At 42.7% G+C, this 19,039-nt stretch overlaps 2 protein-coding genes across 2 annotated transcripts; one reads left to right on the plus strand and one right to left on the minus strand.

Moving 5' to 3' along the window:
* Positions 1 to 6,387: 6,387 nt before the first annotated feature.
* dlx4b (distal-less homeobox 4b) lies at positions 6,388 to 9,718 on the plus strand. Its single transcript, XM_053844716.1, has 3 exons — positions 6,388 to 6,838; positions 8,333 to 8,523; positions 9,341 to 9,718. Exons 1-3 carry the CDS (start codon positions 6,532 to 6,534, stop codon positions 9,590 to 9,592), a joined length of 750 nt encoding a protein of 249 aa, XP_053700691.1. The 5' UTR covers positions 6,388 to 6,531; the 3' UTR covers positions 9,593 to 9,718.
* Positions 9,719 to 16,441: 6,723 nt separating this feature from the next.
* Positions 16,442 to 18,224, minus strand: dlx3b (distal-less homeobox 3b). Its single transcript, XM_053887713.1, has 3 exons — positions 17,787 to 18,224; positions 17,316 to 17,500; positions 16,442 to 17,151 (listed from the first exon to the last, which is right to left on the minus strand). The coding sequence occupies exons 1-3, from the start codon at positions 18,127 to 18,129 to the stop codon at positions 16,837 to 16,839; spliced, it is 843 nt and encodes a 280-aa protein (XP_053743688.1). The 5' UTR covers positions 18,130 to 18,224; the 3' UTR covers positions 16,442 to 16,836.
* Positions 18,225 to 19,039: the final 815 nt, after the last annotated feature.

Here is a 19,039-nt window from a genome sequence, read left to right on the forward strand (position 1 = left end):
ACCCTGTCACCCCACCAGCTGTTTTGACCTGAGCTGAACTTGTATGCCATCACCCAGCAACATCACCTCCTGTCTGTCAACCGCGTCAAACGGCTTTTGTTTTCCTGCCCGTCTCCCCTGGTACCTAGATTTACTGCGGAAAAATATAGCATACATTTTCCCCCCATGTTGAGCTGCTGACTCTGGAATGTGTGTTTGGGCAAGATTTTGCAAGGAGTGTGAAAAAACAACAGAGCTGTAAACACCCGGGGTAGACCCAGACTGACTTCTTTGTTCCAGATGTGGAGCGACGTTTAATTCAACCAAGGAGCGAAACCCAATCCAGTCCCACTACTGTCCATCAGCCTTTCCGCCCTCTTCAAACTGACCGCCATTTTGAGACAACTGTCAGGGTTGGAACCGCTGAGGGTTCAAATGAAACGTTACATTCAGACACATGACCACAGATTTCTACAAATGGGGCTGTTTAAGTCCGACACATTTCTCTGGTTGCAGCAGATCGCTCTTCTCTCCAGAGTTGGGGGGTCTCGGCGCTCCACCTAGTAATCGAGGTCCAACAGTCGGATGCAGTGAACGCCGCTGCTGTCGTTGGCTGTCTGGTAACAATTACTCCAATGACGAATCTCAAGCCTCAGCCAAGAGACCAGACACGCACTCGTGTTTCCCACGCCATTGTCCTCGCGGCTGCTCCTCACATGAAGGTGTATTCTGCTCTCGGACACAATTTTGAATCTAATGAGCCTCCTTGTTTTCTCCACAGATGATTAATGTTGCTTTTCATCTTTCAAATGAATCGAACGATGACAAATGCCATCACCATTTGGTTTTTGTGTTCTGTGTTTTGGATTCCACTGCACTCAAAAGGGAAGGTGAGGTTGACAAATCAAGGGTGTGAGTGGACAGGCTATATTTTTGCTATAAAAAAAATGATGAATAATTATAACATTTGAAATAAACATCGGAATTAATTGGTTCAAAATTGGTTGCAACAAGGATGGCACTGAACCGACTCGTGGCACTGAACCGACTTGTGCCAGCGACGCCGAGATCTCTGAAATAATATGTGTCTGAGATCATGATGGTCATTCTCGCTTGTAAAGTGAATGAAAGGATGCGATTAAATCTGATAAAAAGGATTATGTCAGAGTCCAAATTAGAATCGAGAGTCATTTTGGGTGTGATTGACTTTCTATACTTCAATCCATTAATTATCTCATTATGCAAAACAAAATACACAACTGACTGCAGCAAAGTAGCTATGTTTAAAAGAAAGAAGAGGAAAAAAGAAAGGACATTGTGTAACAGGAAATACACTCTTAAATGTTTCGTTTTTCTCTTATAGTAATTGTGTAGTAGTAGCACAAGGAGCTTGAGATGTAGTAGCAGTCATCATAGTGATTTCTATTTTCAACAGCTTGTGTTTAGGGAGACGATTGTAGCCTGCGAGGCTGAGACTTGAACGCAGGACCACAGAGAGGAGCCCCTCTCTCCGGGCTGGATTCAAAGCCACTTGACACAGCGCCAGTTGCTCTGCGAGTGAACATTCAAAGTGCTTTTACTTGTCGCGATTTCTGCTTCTTCATTTGGGGTTTTTTGTGTTGAAAGTTGAACAAAAAACACAAACTAAACCACAAAACCAGCCACAAATTGCTGTAAATAATAATAATAAACAGTTTTATTATTATTGTGGTCTATATTTTCTGTTAGCTAGCACACCTAAACTCACTAAAGGTAATTATTATTATCACTATTTTTGTTGTAAAATTATTATTTATGTTAATTACGTTAGGTTAGACAGTTATATGAATCAGTGTAGGAAGTATACGTAAATGTTAAATTTAATAAACATGACAACACATTTCATTTACAAAAAAGCCAGACTACATGATAGGGAAGAAACTGAGCGTGTCATAAATTCATTAAAAAAAAAAATTAACAGACAAGAGAAAGATGAATAATGAATTAGCACCAAAGGCAATTCATTTATTTATATGAAATAAATGCTAGAAAGTTCACTGCTCTGGAGGAATGAGACAGTGCCGATACATCAACCCTTCTGTGTGATGGTGCCGCAAGGAGAGATTAGCTCAATCATCCTCTCGGCTCCTCCTCCTCCTCCTCCTTGCTGAGAGGGAGAAGACTCACACACGCAAATAAATCCTGATGTTGACACTGGCTTAGCGAATGCGAGAACAAAATTGAAAACAAATAAACCACTCTGTGCAAGCAGGAGAGGTTAAAAAGACAACAAAGATTTTCTGATCAGGATGAGACACACAAAGCAATAATGGCGGGCTTGTTAAATGTGGTGCCGCGCTTCCTCCAGAAACAAGAAGTTCCTTCTGATTCCTTCAGACGTGCTTGAGTAAACTTGCCTGTGCTCGGGCGTGAGAAGAAAATGACTGGATGGAGGACGTGACAGAGATCAACTCGATGATGAAGTGTGGCAGTTGAACTCTGGGAACACAAAGCTTCTGTGATGAAACAAGCTTTTTACTCAGTCAGGATTCAGACTATAACTGCAATGTTAAAAACTGTATCAGTGACGTGCCACTGAACATTGCATCCTCTGTTTCACCTTTAATTTCCTTCATGTTTCAACTCAATTTCCTCACAATAACCGATTACCAAACGTAACAAATAGCACATGAATTATGTGGCAATATGTTACAGATCTGGACAGGAATGTTCTGACCCTTGCTTCTTGTGTCTGTCGATCTTTGCTGTCCAACGCATTCTTTATTTCATTTGACTCCACAGGCAGCAAAACAAGACCTTGTTGAATTGGTTTCTGTAAATGACAGTTGTGGCTGCATTTCCTTCTCTTTCCTTCATTTTGATTTAAAGTTATATTCAAGTTGCGACTTCTTCCATCCGAATCATTAGCATTCTGTCTGTCTCCGGCCCATTTCACAGGCTTGTAAAATCAGGTTGGACCACTGGTAGTGGAGCACTGTCAATGCATCACATCCTTAACCTTGTGTGTCCAGTTATAACTGGTCTTGCACACACGGAGCTATCGAGTCCGTTAGAACCTAAGAAGAATTTTGTTCCTCGTGAAGTGAGCAGGATCTTCTGCAGCCCTACTTTACAAAACAGCAGATAATGTACATATAAATCAGCGTCATAAAATGACAACTTTCGATCTGTTAAAGCAATGAATCAAAGTCTAGATAGCTAGTTGCTAACACTTTCAATTGGGGAACACAACTCGTTTTTATAGGGTCACAAATGTTCCCTAAACAAAAGTGTGACCAGATGGTTTATTAAAGGGATACATTTATTAAAAATATGTCTCCAAATATGCGCAACCAAAGTGCCTCGGAGATCTTCTGTAAAGGGGCGGAGGCTGGGTTATAAACACATCAGGTCAGAATCTTAGCTGACCTGACTCTTTCAGGGAACTCGGGCCTCCTAACACAGCATGAATGTGTCCTTGAAGTAGCTTTTGAAAAAGCTCTGAATTGAACCCACACGCAGCCACGCTGGTATAGATGGTCTCTCTTATGTGCTTCATTACAGCTGATTTTCTTCTTTTTGTTGCTTCTATGTAGTTTTTTCTGATCGATAGTGATGTAGACACGTGTGATCAATTGACTTGAAGTGGTGTTGTTTGTTTATCATTTTCTGAGTTGAACTTGTGCTGAGAAACGCGGGCATCTATCAGCACCTTGAAGTGTCAGCCTGACTGGGCCTTGACTCACATTGTCTGTTGTTGGTGTCTTACTTATAAAACATGACGTGCTTGCGGGGAAGATCAGAGCTGTTGGAGCTTCCTGGGAATGTGCTTTTGGTTTGTACACAAAGAATGCTGTCACTCTGCATCAGAGCTGCATGATGGACAAACTCGACTGGTGTGTGTGTGTGTGTGTGTGTGGGAGAGAGGAGGGCAAGAGAGAAAACACACCTAAGTCAAACACACCTCTTCGTGTTGGTGTGCCGGCAAGCTGACGCCAGTGAGTCTGGGCTACATTCAGGAGTGTGACTGTTTTCAACATCATCCTCTTTGCGTGTATTAAGAAAAGCCACAGCAGCGAGGAGCCATCCCTGCCCTATGACTGCAGGGCTCGTCTTTGTTCTCTGCAGTAATACACACATAATTACAAGCCTGACAGAGACTCCTTTTCTCTCTGTCATACTGCACCTACTGCCCACCACACCTTCACCCTGCACGGTTCTGAGAGAAACTCTCATCTGGGTTTAAAACTGATCGCGCGCCCAGAGAGAGAAAAACCTCCATGTCGGATCATCTGCCTGCCGCTGGATTCCAGCCAGCGTGTGCCAAGCAAAATAACACAGCATTAGCATTGTGTATTAACAAGCATATTTATTTGACGAGGCTGGTAAACAGTCAGCTCTCAGCAGATATTCCAAATGTTTAAATGTCAATTGTTAAATCATTAGACTTTGCAGGATGGTTGTTTGAAGTGAGACTTTTGTTTGTATGATTTCAGGAGCTGATCCGGCTAAAAACAGGCATCCCTGTGTCCTCAATATTAAAACTGTTATTTGTTATGTTAATAATGTAAACGTTTGGAAGTTTATTTTATTGTTTATTCGGTTCCATTTTGTTTTCAATACCTAGCCTGAAGCAAATGCTTCATCATATTCAGAAGCACAAACACAGCATTTGGACTTTTCGAGCTGAGCATCCTCTTTGAAAACATGGCTCCTATCTTATCTGCAGATTTCTATTATGGCAATGTTTTATCAATTTGATGACATTATGCCTTGCACAATGTTGGAACCTAACTGTGGCCTAACTAGTTGACTTGCATGTTTCTGTCCCCATAATGACATGTAGTAATATAGCCCCACATAAATTGCCTCCACTGTTTTAAATATTAAAACATTATTTGCATTTTTCTATTTTACATCAAGGTCATAACCATTTGTATTAATATAAATGTATATATTCTTCTTAATCACACATCTAACATCTAATGATTTAATATAAACCAATGTGGAACAGAAATACTGCTACATTATTGTAATAATATGTATACTTTGCATTATTTTTTTCCCCAAACATTATACTTTATACTACCTTAACAACTTTAATAGCATTTGCTTGCCTTCATTTTAGAATGTCTATTGCTTCTTTTAATTTCATTTCATCTGATCTGAAGTGATAAAGACAGAATTATTACTTGCATAATTGCATCGCATTTCAACATATTGATGTTCACTTTCAATGTCACTTATCGACTGACAAAATTAGTTCCAGCACCCTCGCGTCCTCCACCCCTCCCCCACGAGCCGTCAGCGGAGGCCAGGGAGGACTTGACCACAATGATGGGTTTGAACTTGAGCTCAACACCGCAGTCTGTCCACAAAAGTCAGATTTTATACTTATACAACTGTAGTGGTGGGAGGTGAAAGCCACAAAAAAAGTAATTGTTCGTTGATTCACGTAAAAGCTTGTCTTCTGTTCGTTTATAAAGCGCTTTTCTGAGCACGTGATCCCGATGGCGCTCATTTAGTTTTCATTTTCAAACAAACATTTTGATGTTATTCGTTTTAATTTTAACGCATAAAATGTATTCTTGTTAATTCAAATTTGCCATGAATTCTTATTATATATATATATATATATATATATATATATATATATATATATATATATATATATATATATATATATATATATATATATATATATATATACACACGAAATAGATATATGAAAAGATATACGAAATATTATTCATATATTAAATGGATTCCACAGTCTTCATCAATTCCTTGTTCTACAGACGCCACTAGACTAGTATTTTTTTCCATCAGAAAACACAAAAATTGAAGCTTGAAAAATGATCTCGCATACATTACCTCGGGGTGTTGTCTGTATTTATTTATTTATTTAGTTTATTGTATTTTTCAGATGTTAAACACTATTTTCTATGTGCGAGCAACTTCGTTTTCCTACTCTTAAGATCATCATTACAGCAATCGCATGTGTAACTATCCACAAAATGTAGTCAGGTTCACATTTTGTTGACTTTCTTATCAACATAATTCCGTTTGATTTAGCACTATTTTCAAAGCTGCATGATTAGGGCTGAATCAACATGATGGCTTGGCAGATAATATGAACCAGAAATAAATCACCTCCGAATGACAGTGATGCTATCGAGCTGTAATCGGTGGACTTCAAACGGTTGAGTGATCGTTTGAAACGTGTAGTAAATGAAAGTCGCGTCGCTTTCTGACGCCCCAAACATGCGTGTTTGTGCTGTCATAACGCGCTGAAGGAGGTCCCTGCTCCTACCGTCGTATGTTAATAAGTCCAGTGACGCGCTCAGTGTCCTGCTGGGGACCAATCAGCGAGCAGCACTGACGGAGGGCAGAGTTCTGAGGTCCCACACGCAGGAGAGCCATGTCAGCTCCTCTGTTAATCCAAAGAAGAATCGCTTTGGCTTATTCCTGCTTTTAAACCCAACTGTTTCGACCATGCCCGCCGTGAATTTTTGGGCTTCAAATGTGGATTCGCTCCAGATGAAACCGTCTCGAGTTTGTGGACATTAGCCAATGATGTCTGTGATGCCGGACACTGCCTCAGATCCCAGCAAATCAGCATTTCTAGAGTTCGGCCATGGGCACCCGGCGCATCCTCAGCACTCCAGCGGATTGTCCCACATCTACCCGGTGCATGGCCTTCACTCAGCCGGACAACCTCAGCACGAGACTCCCTTCTCGCCCGGCGCGACTTACGGCCGCTCGCTGGGTTACGCCTTCCCCGGCCCTGTCAACTCTCACCCCCCGTCTGCGTACATGTCGTACCAGCCCAACAATCACAGCAGCAGCAGTCTGGCTCACAGCCGAATAGAGCAGACAGGTATGTGACCAGGTCAACTGACATGATTCTATCGTTGTCTGAGCGCAAACCGACGCAGACTGGCGCGTAATTACGCATGGCGCGCAATTGCACCCTGCATCACTGAGCATGAGCACTCGCGCTGTCTGAACATTAATATCACACTGCGACCGAATAAACCATCGAAGAGCGCTGAGGTGACAAAACTAGGTGCCCCCAAAACCCATGCATGCAGCCGCCAAGTAAAACCATCGGTGGAAACCACTGCAACTTACTGAAAGACTGCAGGTGCAAAAAAACGTGAGCCTAAATTGCTTCTCTGTTTAACTTTCCCACTGCGACTGAAATAATTTATTTAACAACCAAATTTGTGCCTCAATTTTGCTTGCATACTGGACATGCTAGACTTCAGAAAAAACGCGAAAAAATAGTATGTAGAGTATTTTTCTTTTTCTGTAAAAGAAAGAAAAGGAAAATAATAATCACGCAGTTTTGCTGCGGTCTGATATAAATTGTACTAGTAACAGCCGGTATTACAATTCTAATCTATATTAATATAGTTATACAATAAAATTTTACTTAACGCCTGAAAATATTTTTGTAAAAATATAATGCATTGCATTTTTAAGATGCAAAAATTGTAACAGAAAAAGAAAAAGATAAAAAAAAAATCAATGACAGACATTGGGGTAATAATTCCACATAATAGTCGGTGTCCCATTACCGTAATGAAGGCAACAGTGTGCGAGCTCTTTTAACCTGCCAATCCATGTGTCGTTAATATTCACCACCTGAACGAACCCTAACGGTTATACAGGCTCTATTAATGTCAGGTACCCTTGTAAACTGCAACCGGATTATTCATTTCTCAGATATTACACTCAGGTGCTGCTTGCAAAATAATAACCCGCACTTGGTGGTTATCGTGAGTGGAAATAAGCATCAAATCCTCATTATAAAATTAAGATATTATTAAAGGATCATATGACGAATCACGCGGACGCGGTTTCATCTTACTTGTTGACAAATTCCTGTCAAGAAACATGCCGCCTCGTGGAGGTGAAAGATGAGACGCGATTGTTGAACAAACTATTAAATCGACGATCATGACTTCTTCACCGCCAGTGTGTGAATAAGTATGCTTCCCGTGACGCGCTGGAAGCGGATGAAAAGATAGAGAATAGCCGCCTGTTGCTGTTTTTCAATGAAGCAGTATATCGGATTTCGGTTTTATATTATGACACTGGGATAACAAGTTCGTCATTGCGGCTCAACGTGGCTGAACAGGTTGACACAACTGTCTTGTTGCTGTGTTGACATGCTTTTGTTGTTAGCATGGATGCTAACAACAAAAGAGAACGTCTCGCCGCCTGGGCCTGACTTGGCCCCCATGAACCTCTGTGCATCAGTGTTGACTTCAAAGTCAACACAGCTCGCCTTTTCATCGAGACAGTAACTGCCGTGCGTGATCCGCTTCCAGATCAAACCTCTCTTTTTCATCTCTCGCACTGCCAGATCGCGACAAGTCCGTTCTGGACAACAGGGACGTGCGACTGAACAGCAAAGGCAAGAAAATCCGGAAACCCCGCACCATCTACTCCAGTCTGCAGCTGCAGGCTCTTCACCAGCGCTTCCAGCAGACCCAGTACCTCGCCCTGCCGGAGAGAGCCGACCTGGCGGCCAAGCTGGGTCTCACCCAAACTCAGGTGCGTGGGCAGCGCGCGCGTGGGCGCGCTCATGTTCGCGTGTGATTCACTAGGGCTCCACGTTCTGAGTGAGATCACTGTCACTGCTGGTCACTGTTTCCAGTGTTGTACGGGATTGTGGCACGTGTTTAGGTCAAATAAAATTGTAAATAGCCCCAATGTGCAACCAGAGCCACGTCGCGGCGATTTACCAAGCTTAATTCCACGTCAGGTTTCCTATTGTCAGCTCCGGACCGTGAAGTTCTCTCGAGGAAATAACAGCCGCAGCTTCCTGCGCCCTAGAAGAGCGGACAAGATCACTGATATGTCATGTGTTTTCACAGTCTCATGCCATACTAAACAGAATTCCCCACTGGGCTTGCTGACAATAATAAATCCAGACTTGAAACACAAATAAAGGCAATTGTTTTCGCCTGACTCAAACGCTTCGATCACTCCAACTGGAATAAAATTGAACTGCCACAAAAGGCCAGAGCGGGTTTAAACGAGTCCAGTCAGCACAATTCTGAGGACTAGAAATACGTGAAATGAACCCAGCCTAGATATAAACTCGCCTACCATAATTTTCAAATTGTCACAGCATTGTTCTGTTGTGACCCACCGCAGCGTTCTCATAGGACTTTAAATTTCCAAACAACTCTCGATTGTTTGATGCGCTCACATAAAACTTCTCGTGCGTTAAATGTCTGGCAGTAAGCCTCCAAGTTGGTCACTACACCAGAGAAATGATCCTTACTGGACGTGTCAATTGCTTCTCATAACGGGAGAAAAAAAAATCTCAAACCGCTAATGATGTACCATTTCTATTCTCCTTTAGGTGAAAATATGGTTTCAGAACAAACGCTCCAAGTATAAAAAGATCATGAAGCACGGCAGTGGGTCAGAAGGGGAGCATCTCCATAGCAACAGCTCCGTGTCTCCCTGCTCGCCCGGAGTGCCGCAGCTTTGGGAGGTGACCATGGCCAAAGGAGCTCCGATGTACCAGAACAATTACATGAACAGTTTTGGACACTGGTACCCGAACCACCACCCTCACCAAGACGCCATGTCCAGACACCAGATGATGTGAGTGTTGGGTGTCTGCTCCCGTCCACGACAAATCTGTCTTTAGTGTTACTTATTTTTTGCATTTTATTTCTGTTTGGATCGTCAGATTTGGACTCTAAATTTAACGATCATGTTTGTTTATTTTTAATATACGACCTTTGTACAATAAATAGCTGTTGAATTAATATTGCGGATTTTTGGTCTATTTATTGGTTAGACATGAAAGAGGACAAGGCACTTTAAGTTGTTTTCCTCATTAATATTTCATGGACTACAGGTTATTTTAGTCACATTTCACGCACCAAGAAACACACTTTTTTCATGATCACATTACTTTTACACACACAAATCATGTAGGCACATATATCCTTTGTTTAAAATGTAGCTTCATTATAACATAACTGAACATAAAACACGAAAGCATAAATTAGAAAATGAAATAAGAGATTTGTAACTTTGAGTGTTGCCGTTTCAGGAGGAGTTTAGTGTTCAGACTACATGATCAAACCCTTCATATAATTGCTTCTGAAAAAAAATGCTTAAGTCTTATTTGTTTAGAACCAAATGTGAACTGTGAAAATGTAATAAAAATACAGCGTGTACTTTCATTTTTATGCTTAAATTGAGGAAAAACATTATTTTAAAGTGTTTTTTAGTTAGTAAGATTAAAAGCACCTAGTGCAGCAAAGTACACTATTTGCAAATCTATGGATAGTGTTTGGAAACTACTAAAGTTTGGTTTTAAAAAAAATACAAATGCAAATAAAATAGAAACAAAAAGAATTACAGATAATATTTGATATGAGTTGTGCAAATAATTAGACCATGAAAACGTCATCTCAGAAGCTCCAAACATTTTTTTTTTAAATGTGTGGTTGTTTTCACTGGTATTCAGTTTTTCTTTGCTGAGGATGTGAAAATACAGCATCAGCAATTTGTGTGTTTCATCTAAGTGATTTTATCTACATCAATTATAGAGTTAAAATGTGTGAAGGATGAACTAAACACTAAAAATGCTATCAAGCCAAGTGTGAAACTTTGCTCAAGGAAATTAGGAAGAATTATTTTCTAGAGCTACTTGTTAATGAATAATATTCATTTCTCAGACTTAAATACCACTAAGTGACCGCACTTAAATTCCGCACACCCGGTTTAGGCACCTAAACATTCCGACATAAGATAAAACAGAAAAAAAGGAACAAGTGCTTCGTCTGTGTTCACACACTTATCTTATGTTTAAGTTAAATAGACAACATGAGTAATGGATGAGTCTTACGTTTTGCTTTTTCATCCAAAGTCCTGTTTGCGCTCCATACCAAGGCCACCACAGTCATACCCATAAGAACCTGCTTAGTCATCCAAACTTGCTGCTCAGCGAAAGAGCGCTGCGGCACACTTCCATGTTTGCGCTCCTTTACGTAGCATTGTGCTCCACCGTGGTCTTATATACACAGCTTTCCTCAATCCCGGCGATTATGCGCCTTGTTAAGCATTCAGGGAAGATGCAGGAACAAGTGACGGGCATCAGGGAAAATTATAGGTAATTTCACATCTCCAGATGAGAATAATGGCTGGTGCAGTCGGGCAACTATTCAAAGCTGCTTAAAGAGAAGGTGTGTGAAAGCCTGTATCGATGTTCAGCTGATCAGATATGAGGTGCAATCTCAGCTAAATAGCAGATCTCACCATGATGGGGACAACTTGCTATTAAATCCCTTCAATGGGATTCAGTAGTGAAGCCGGTCTCCGGGGTGATTATTGTTATTAGCCGGAGGGATCTGACATCTCCAGTGATGGTGAGTGGGGGACTATGAATACATGATTTGGTTTCATCCTCACTGCTCTTTGGGGGATTTAAGTGTAATACGGTTTGGCATCGGGAGAGAGACGACACACATTCATTGTTTTTTCCTCTGTTGGTGAATTCCTTTCGGTGAGACCAAACCTCAAACCATAATTACTGCTCGCTAAACTGTAGACTTAAGCCCGGCGTTCAACCTTGATGTAATGATTTATGTAAAAAAGGGCTACATTCTAGCATGAAAGAAAGTTATTTTTGACACGTCCATTGTAAATTATAAAGAGCTTTTGTTCTCTAGCAAAGGAAGGATGGAGCATTAGACAGCAGAGGTGACTGTCTATTTAGCATTAAGCTCTTTGTTTCCTAGTTGGCGCTTATCCCAATTCTCGCCTTAAGCTAAGACTTCTGTGTCGCAATCGATAGAGCAAAATGGGTGGAAGAGAAGGAGCGACGACCGCTTGGTAAAGCGATGTGACTCGCTCAAATTTCCTCCGAGGCAGGAACCCAGGACCAGGATAGCACAGAAGCACTGATCCGAGTGGAAGCTGGTCCTGAGCTAGCTGAGCTCAAACAAGTACATTCTTCATCAAATCCAACCTCAAACACTTCTTGGGAGTCGGCATATGTCGCCAGTTTTTGCCTTCTTTGATTGGAATCCTGGTGGCTGATGGCAAACCTAAAACAAAGACAAAGCAGGGGAAGGTCAAACTTATAATTTCAAATGCATCCAATCTGTCTGAGACACGTGTCTTCACTCTGACTATTCGGTGGATGAGGGTGTACTTCCCTTTATAAGCCAGTCCACTCAGCAAAGGAGTTGCATTTTAGCTGTGAATAGAAAATCCCGAAATATTCCTCTTATTGTAGATGGAGGGTGGAGGAAGGCAAAAGGATGAAGCAACACGTCCGAAACCCAGCCTGGTTGCCCGATTTCAATCATCCAGTTGTAATGACCTGGGTGAACTGCTGAAAAGACCACAGGTCGGGGCAAAAATCTTACTCACCATCTGATGCCAACGAACTATCCATAACTGGAATTTTAAAGGGGCATTTTTTGTTATAATGGTGCAATAATGTAATAATGATCTGCAATTGCACTGTACTCCAAGTGAGCTGGTGAAAAGGTCTCCTTGTCTCCTTTTAAGCTTTGGAATACCCCAGACCAATGAAAGGCCTGCTCAGCAAAGAGGCGTGGCTAGAGGAAATGTCGTGACTAGAGGTCAGCGTCTGATTCCGACCTTGTCCTTTAATTCTTGGAGGCTACCACGACCGACACACTGCATCATCACTGAAGACACTCACCGTCCATCCATTTTCCATCCTTCCTTGGTCAAATTGCAACACATCCCACTCTCATGGTGAGATTTATTGACGTTGGGAAAGTGGACGTTCTTTTACTGATGCTGAAGTCAGCCTTCAGCGTTGTATGTTGACGCGTCTGGCTTCAAATGAAACACATGTTCTGACTTGCACTGATGCTGTGGGAGGCACATTGCGTAAAAGAAAGAGGGAGGTTGGGGTTAGTGATGGGATGACCCACCTTTAACTCTACATGTAACACAGTGTCACTTGGTATATGAAGCCCCTCAAATGACGCGCGTCTTACACCGTCAGTGTAATTTAGTGAGGAGAGCTTCAGATCTTCTCCTGTGCGATGCACCTTCTAAATCCCCCTCCAGGGAAGGAAAACATTTGCGCTCCATTGAAACACCTTTGCAGCAACATGCAACTTTCCCGCATCACTATATTATACTATGTTAAGTGAGGGTGAGAACTGGGTTTCCTCTTTCTGCTTTTGGAAGTTTCCATATGTTTGCTGACACTGATCATCTCTGTTCCTTATCTTAAACACTGGGGTCTTCCGAGTTAGCAGGTTAGAGTGAAGATGAATCTGCAATGATTTTATAACAATGTTGTTGGCATCATAAAATGACTTGGCGGGGCCATATTTGGACTCCAGGCCTTGAGTTTGACGCTAGTAATTTTACAATCAAATCCTTTTCAGTGAAGCATGCGTCCCATGGAGAGGCCTTGCTCAAGGTGGGATGTGGCAGCAGTGCTTTTTAAATATCCACTGAGTGTGGTCAGAGAGGAGCCGGTTGATAAGGCAGATTGCAACTATGGCTCATTTGCCCCTTGTATTTATAGTCTTTAACCTCCTCTCCTGCTTCCATGCGAGCCAATGCTGTCCTGAAAACAAGTTTGGGTATCAAGTCTATGGAGTGTTGTGATGATAGCTGCAACAGGTTTTCGATCTGGACCTGGTGATACCCAGAGGTCATCCTTGGTTCACACACACACGCACAGCTGCTGCAATACCTTTCTGCCTTCACTTCATCAGCAAAATGGCCAGAGTGAGTGATCCAGGGCTGGGCTTGGCCCAGGACTGGACCGTCCACAGGACAGCTGCGACTAGTCTTTCCATGGCCGACGACCTCTGGCTCAACTTGGTGTTGACTGGACTCAAACCCGCCCGGACTCGGGGACTATTTGCAGGGATGTAGCACGATCAAGTTCAACAGTTCACCTCTGTGGCCAGCTTCACTGGTCTGTGTTTACAGACAACACACACGGACACGGCCGACCGCCCACACACAAGCGCCTGTCATTGGCATTGCAAATGTTCCCCTCGCAGCTGGGGGGCCACACACGCTGAGGGAGCCGCCGCGGGGAGATCACATGGCCTGCTGATGAGATTTCATTGATATCATAAGACAATATTGCTCCTGTCACATCAGCAAGTGGGAGCACGATGACAGAGAGCGAGGACAACTGGTGAGAGCTTCAGGGACTACAAAGACATTAGAGAATTAAGGATTGGCGATTGTGGCATGTTTTATTTTGGAGGAGAAAATGATGAAAGGATGTTTAGGAAATACAATACAAGTGTGTACATGTCGAAACCGAACTCCTCAGTGTGAAAATGGCTCAATGGGAAGTTCAACAGAAAATGTGTTTCTATATTCTGAAAGTGTCTTAGCATTAGCAATGTATTTCTATCACATACATACATTTATTCATTTTACAGCAATGCTTTTTCATCAAAGAAAAGCTCTGGTTTTAGTCCAAATTATGGAGAATTACTGTTTTTTAACTGTCCTTTTTACATGATTTTGAGTTAGGTTTAAATTGAATTTTTTAAGTCTCTCAATTTTGATTTGAGCATTTAATATTTTGTTTGTTTTATTTTGCCTTTTAAAAGAAAAAACGGAATAAATAGATTTAATACAAACTTTAATGCGTCATTTCTCTACACATGTAAAGTTTTGCTTTTGTTATTGATTTATTTCTTCAGTTTATGTGGATTCTAATACGAAGGATGCTTCTGTTTGACCACCAAAATCAGCGGACTCCCCTCCCACACGCTGCACGCTACATTTCTTGTGGCGCGTTTCACTTGTCTTCTACTTACATTTTACAGTGCAGCTGTGACCAACAGCTCGGCTCGGTCTGCTGGATCAGGTGCATCTGCACCGAACAGCAGCGCTGATGGTTTAAAGTGCTGCTCGCGAAATGAGGATTGGCAATCGTACACTTCAAACAAACAAAAATAGCACGACATAAAACTTATTTTTTATTTAATAAAAAAATAAAAAGGACAAGGAAAAATGTTTTGCTGTTGGTAAAAGCAAAAGTAGGCAAAACAAGTGTGATGTTTCCAATTGAGCTACAAACCTCTTTCCACTTCAAGAGACACACAATAAAATGCAGATTCTTTCAGAGAAACAAAAGCCTCGGCTGCATTCGCTTAGCAAAAATAACAACCTGGCATGGCGTCTGCGCATTTAATTTGAGTAAATAGCTTTAAAATGTTTTTTACTGCTGCTGTTATGGTTCCATTGAAACCCCACTGTTGCTGTTCACTTTGAAAATCACGGTGTCTTTTACAGTTATCAACACGCCAGTCATACATTCTGCTGACTTCCATGAACTTGCTTTCAAGTCTGAGGGAGAACAATGGCAATCATTTTGGTTGACATGTAATATTCAATGACAATTCTAACAATTATGATGTGGAAATGATGTGAACTGAAAAGCTCTAAAACAGAGGAGCAGGCGTGTCACACCTCTCTGGCGGCAGGAACACTTATTTTATAATTTATATTTGAATTGGTTAATAATGTGAGCGCACAATGGACATATAAGGTGTGTGTTGAAACATCAATGTTTAGACAGCAGCATTGATCATGTTTCTCGAGTCAAGACCATCGATCATTCCAGAGAGGAAACTGATCATTGTGATTTTATGTAGTAATATTGTGTTTGCTGACTTTAATAAAAGTCGCCCCAAACGAGCTTTCAAGCACCCGGATCAATGTGAGGAGAAACCATTTGGGCCAAAATGTTGTAAACTGACTGACACGGTTGGCACATTCTCGAATGATGTGTAATAACGTCTTGGTGGTCCATGTGGATCGGATCGTCGTGAGCGCGCTCGTCGTCCTATAGGATTTAATAAGCTGCGTTTCAAATCAGTCACACTCGCGCGCTTTGCTGAATATTCTTGTTATGTGGCAACAGAGCAGCAATAAAACGCAGTGACTCCACTGTGTCTGCATCGCAGCGCAGCGCATTTGCACCCACGCACAGGGGCTCAAGTCCCCAGTTTTAATACCTTCGGGGGGACATTGCCTTTTAAATCAGGACCTTTAAATCGTTTTGTTTTATGGCGTTACTGCTGTTTCGCGCTTTACTCGGTATATGTTGCTTCAAACATGTCTGGAGTGGAACGTTTTAATCTTTTATTTGTTTCCATGAACTAAGCGTTAAGATGTGTGTTATAGTAGCGTAAGTAAATTTACACTGCTGTGTAATGATACTCGTAGCCGGGAGGACAAGGGTAGTTTTTTGTTTTCAAATTACTACCAGCTAAATTAAGATAAACAGGAAATGTTTTTATATCTCAAACCTAGCAAACATACCAGCAAACTGTACATCACAATTCATTAAGTCGGATGTCGTTTTAAAAGCCAATAATTGTAATAAACGGCCTGCAGTCCAGAAAACAGTCTCCACACACAGACATGCAATTACCATCTTTATTCAACAGAAGGCAGCGAAATTTACAAGATTATAAAAAGTATTTTTGGTGAGCACTGCAGTGCAACTCAAACAAATATGATCATAGTGGTTCTGCTTATAAACACATATTTACAGCCTTCGACAACAATTTGTACACATATATATAAATATGACCTGAGTTTTTTTTTCGTTGATTTAGTTCTACAAACCCACATGGATCAACTGCATAACTGTCAAGAGTCCGTGGTCACGTACAAAAGAGAAATACAACAGAAACGATAAATAACTCGAAAGAAACCACGCCAGTCGTCCTTTTAAATACAAAACTAAATCCCTTATGTGCTTTTGAGCTCTTCGCTCGTCCAAAAAAAGAAGGCAGGTCTGCCCAGGTCCAGTTAGCTCAGAGGAGAGTCCATGTTCGGAGGGGAGACCTTCTGTAAGTGTCAGTAAACTGCTCCCACGCTCTGCTGAGGAACCGGGTGGTGCACGGTCCCCGGGTGCTGTAGGTGCGATCCCTGCTGGTACCAGTGGTTGCTATAATCCTCCATGTAGGGCGGGGACGAGCTGTGGTTCTGCTGCGGGGCCTGAGCTCGGCTGATCGGAGTGTTCTGCTGGGTGGTGTTGTCCCACACTGCCGGGGACGGAGGAGAATTGCAGGCCATGGAGTCGCTGGCGTTGGGACTGTGCTCCAGGGGAACCTCTCCGTTCTTGTACAGTTTCTTGAACTTGGATCTCCGGTTCTGGAACCAAATTTTTACCTGGGGAGCAACAACAACAAATCGTTAAAATAGAAACAGAGGACGCGCCCGATTGGCGTATCACTTCCTGTGCGTCATTACGCGCGAGTGGATAACGCTATACTATAGATACTATACAACGCGATTCAAAGAAATGTGTAATGTGCCATGAGAAGATTTGTCACCTGGGTTTGAGTCAGGCCCAGTTGAGCCGCAAGCTCGGCTCGCTCCGGCAGCGCCAGATACTGCGCCTTCTGGAAGCGTCTCTGCAGAGCGGCGAGCTGGTAACTAGAGTAGATCGTCCTCGGCTTCCGGATCTTTTTGGGCTTTCCATTTACCATCCGAACCTCAGGCTCTGGCTCTTCTTTAACTGGAAAATAAGTGTGGGAAAAAAAATTCAAACTTCAATCAACAATACATTCCGATGGAAAATTAGTCACTGGGCTTCAGAGCTTAGTTTGTGAAATTAAATAGCTTAAAGAGGAAATAATTTAAGTCAATGAATTACAAATCTGGCACAAGACTTTTAAAAAGACTGGTTGGCAGGTTTAGCGAGAACTCGAGGCCGATGAATTGCTTAAAAAATGAAACATTAAAGCGTGCACTTCTTTGAGAAATGTAGTCTTGGTAGATGTATAGAAGAATTTAGCTGGTACCTGAGCTGGGTGGGGAGGCCTGCAGGTGGTCTCTGTTGTAATGTCCGTACTGTCTGTAGCTGTTGGAGTAGGGGTATTCAGATTTGGTGGGGTACGCTCCAGCGGCTCCCATTCCGTTCAGGTTAAACTGGTGGTGGTATGAGTTCATCGGCTGCCCGTACGCCTGGCCCTGGTAGTACTCGTGGTGTCCGTGGCTCGTCTGTCCGCTATAGTAGCCCATGTCCGTCACGGAAGACTCGGGCAAAGTCGGGGAGTCCTTGGAGTTGGGGTGGCAGCTCATAGATCCGGGAAGATCCGTCAAAATGCTAGCGATCTTCTTCTCGTAGATCTGCCCTGCGCTCATGGTGGGGGCCTGGAAATAAAAGCGCCACCGATTTTGCGCGCAAAGAAAAGGCAGGAAAAAGCGTGTGCGCTCTCAGATGTAGTCCCGTGGAAGAGTCCCGGCTGCTCGCAGTGTTGTGGCATGGTCCAGCCTGTGTGTCACAGAGTTATAAGGAGCTGGGGTGGATTCTCGCTTCTCATTGGCTCACAGTTCCTCCCCCACCCTCTGCGCTGGAGGCGAAAACCGAGACGCGGTGCCCGAACATAGCGCTCTGCTCTATTCAGCATTTGCGTTTACCTGCTCACGCCAGACAGGTATGCACCTCTCTAAAGAGCCCAACACAAACGCGCATGGTGGGAACCGAACTGTGTCTTCTGAAGGATGGCACCACATAATCACATGACAATAGAGGCGCAGCTTAATCCCGCAGCCAGAGTGTCTCCCTAATGTCTTTATGCGCTGTTTTCTTAACACTGTTGTGAGATCACAGCGCCTTCGGCCGCCTGCAGACTCCCACTGGCTGCTTTTGTCATGCAGACTTGATGGCGGACAGTGAACTTTAGCTGGAGCGATGGAAGAGATAACTGTACGACTCGTTTACCTCGATCTACCTGCGGGTGAATTCCTCTCCGTCCGCGAGCGCATGTGCACAGGCGGATTTATTGATTTGGAGGCTCCGGGCAAAAAGCAATGTGGCCCCACTCAGTTCAACAACACGGAGATTAAGAGTCGACACAACAACTAGACTTCATTTTGACGAATACACAAAATCCTAAAATGTCACAAGCCTCTCACCTTCCCACCACTGGCCCCTTCATTTTCCCTAAAATGATGGATTCAGCATGAAAACCTGGCATTCCTTCAATTCAGAATAAGTAAAACGAGTCCAAACGGTCGCATTACGGTTTATTCAAAAATAGCCACGTATTTT

The sequence above is a fragment of the Synchiropus splendidus genome, chromosome 1, assembly GCF_027744825.2.
Source record: "Synchiropus splendidus isolate RoL2022-P1 chromosome 1, RoL_Sspl_1.0, whole genome shotgun sequence".
Classification (NCBI taxonomy): domain Eukaryota; kingdom Metazoa; phylum Chordata; class Actinopteri; order Syngnathiformes; family Callionymidae; genus Synchiropus; species Synchiropus splendidus.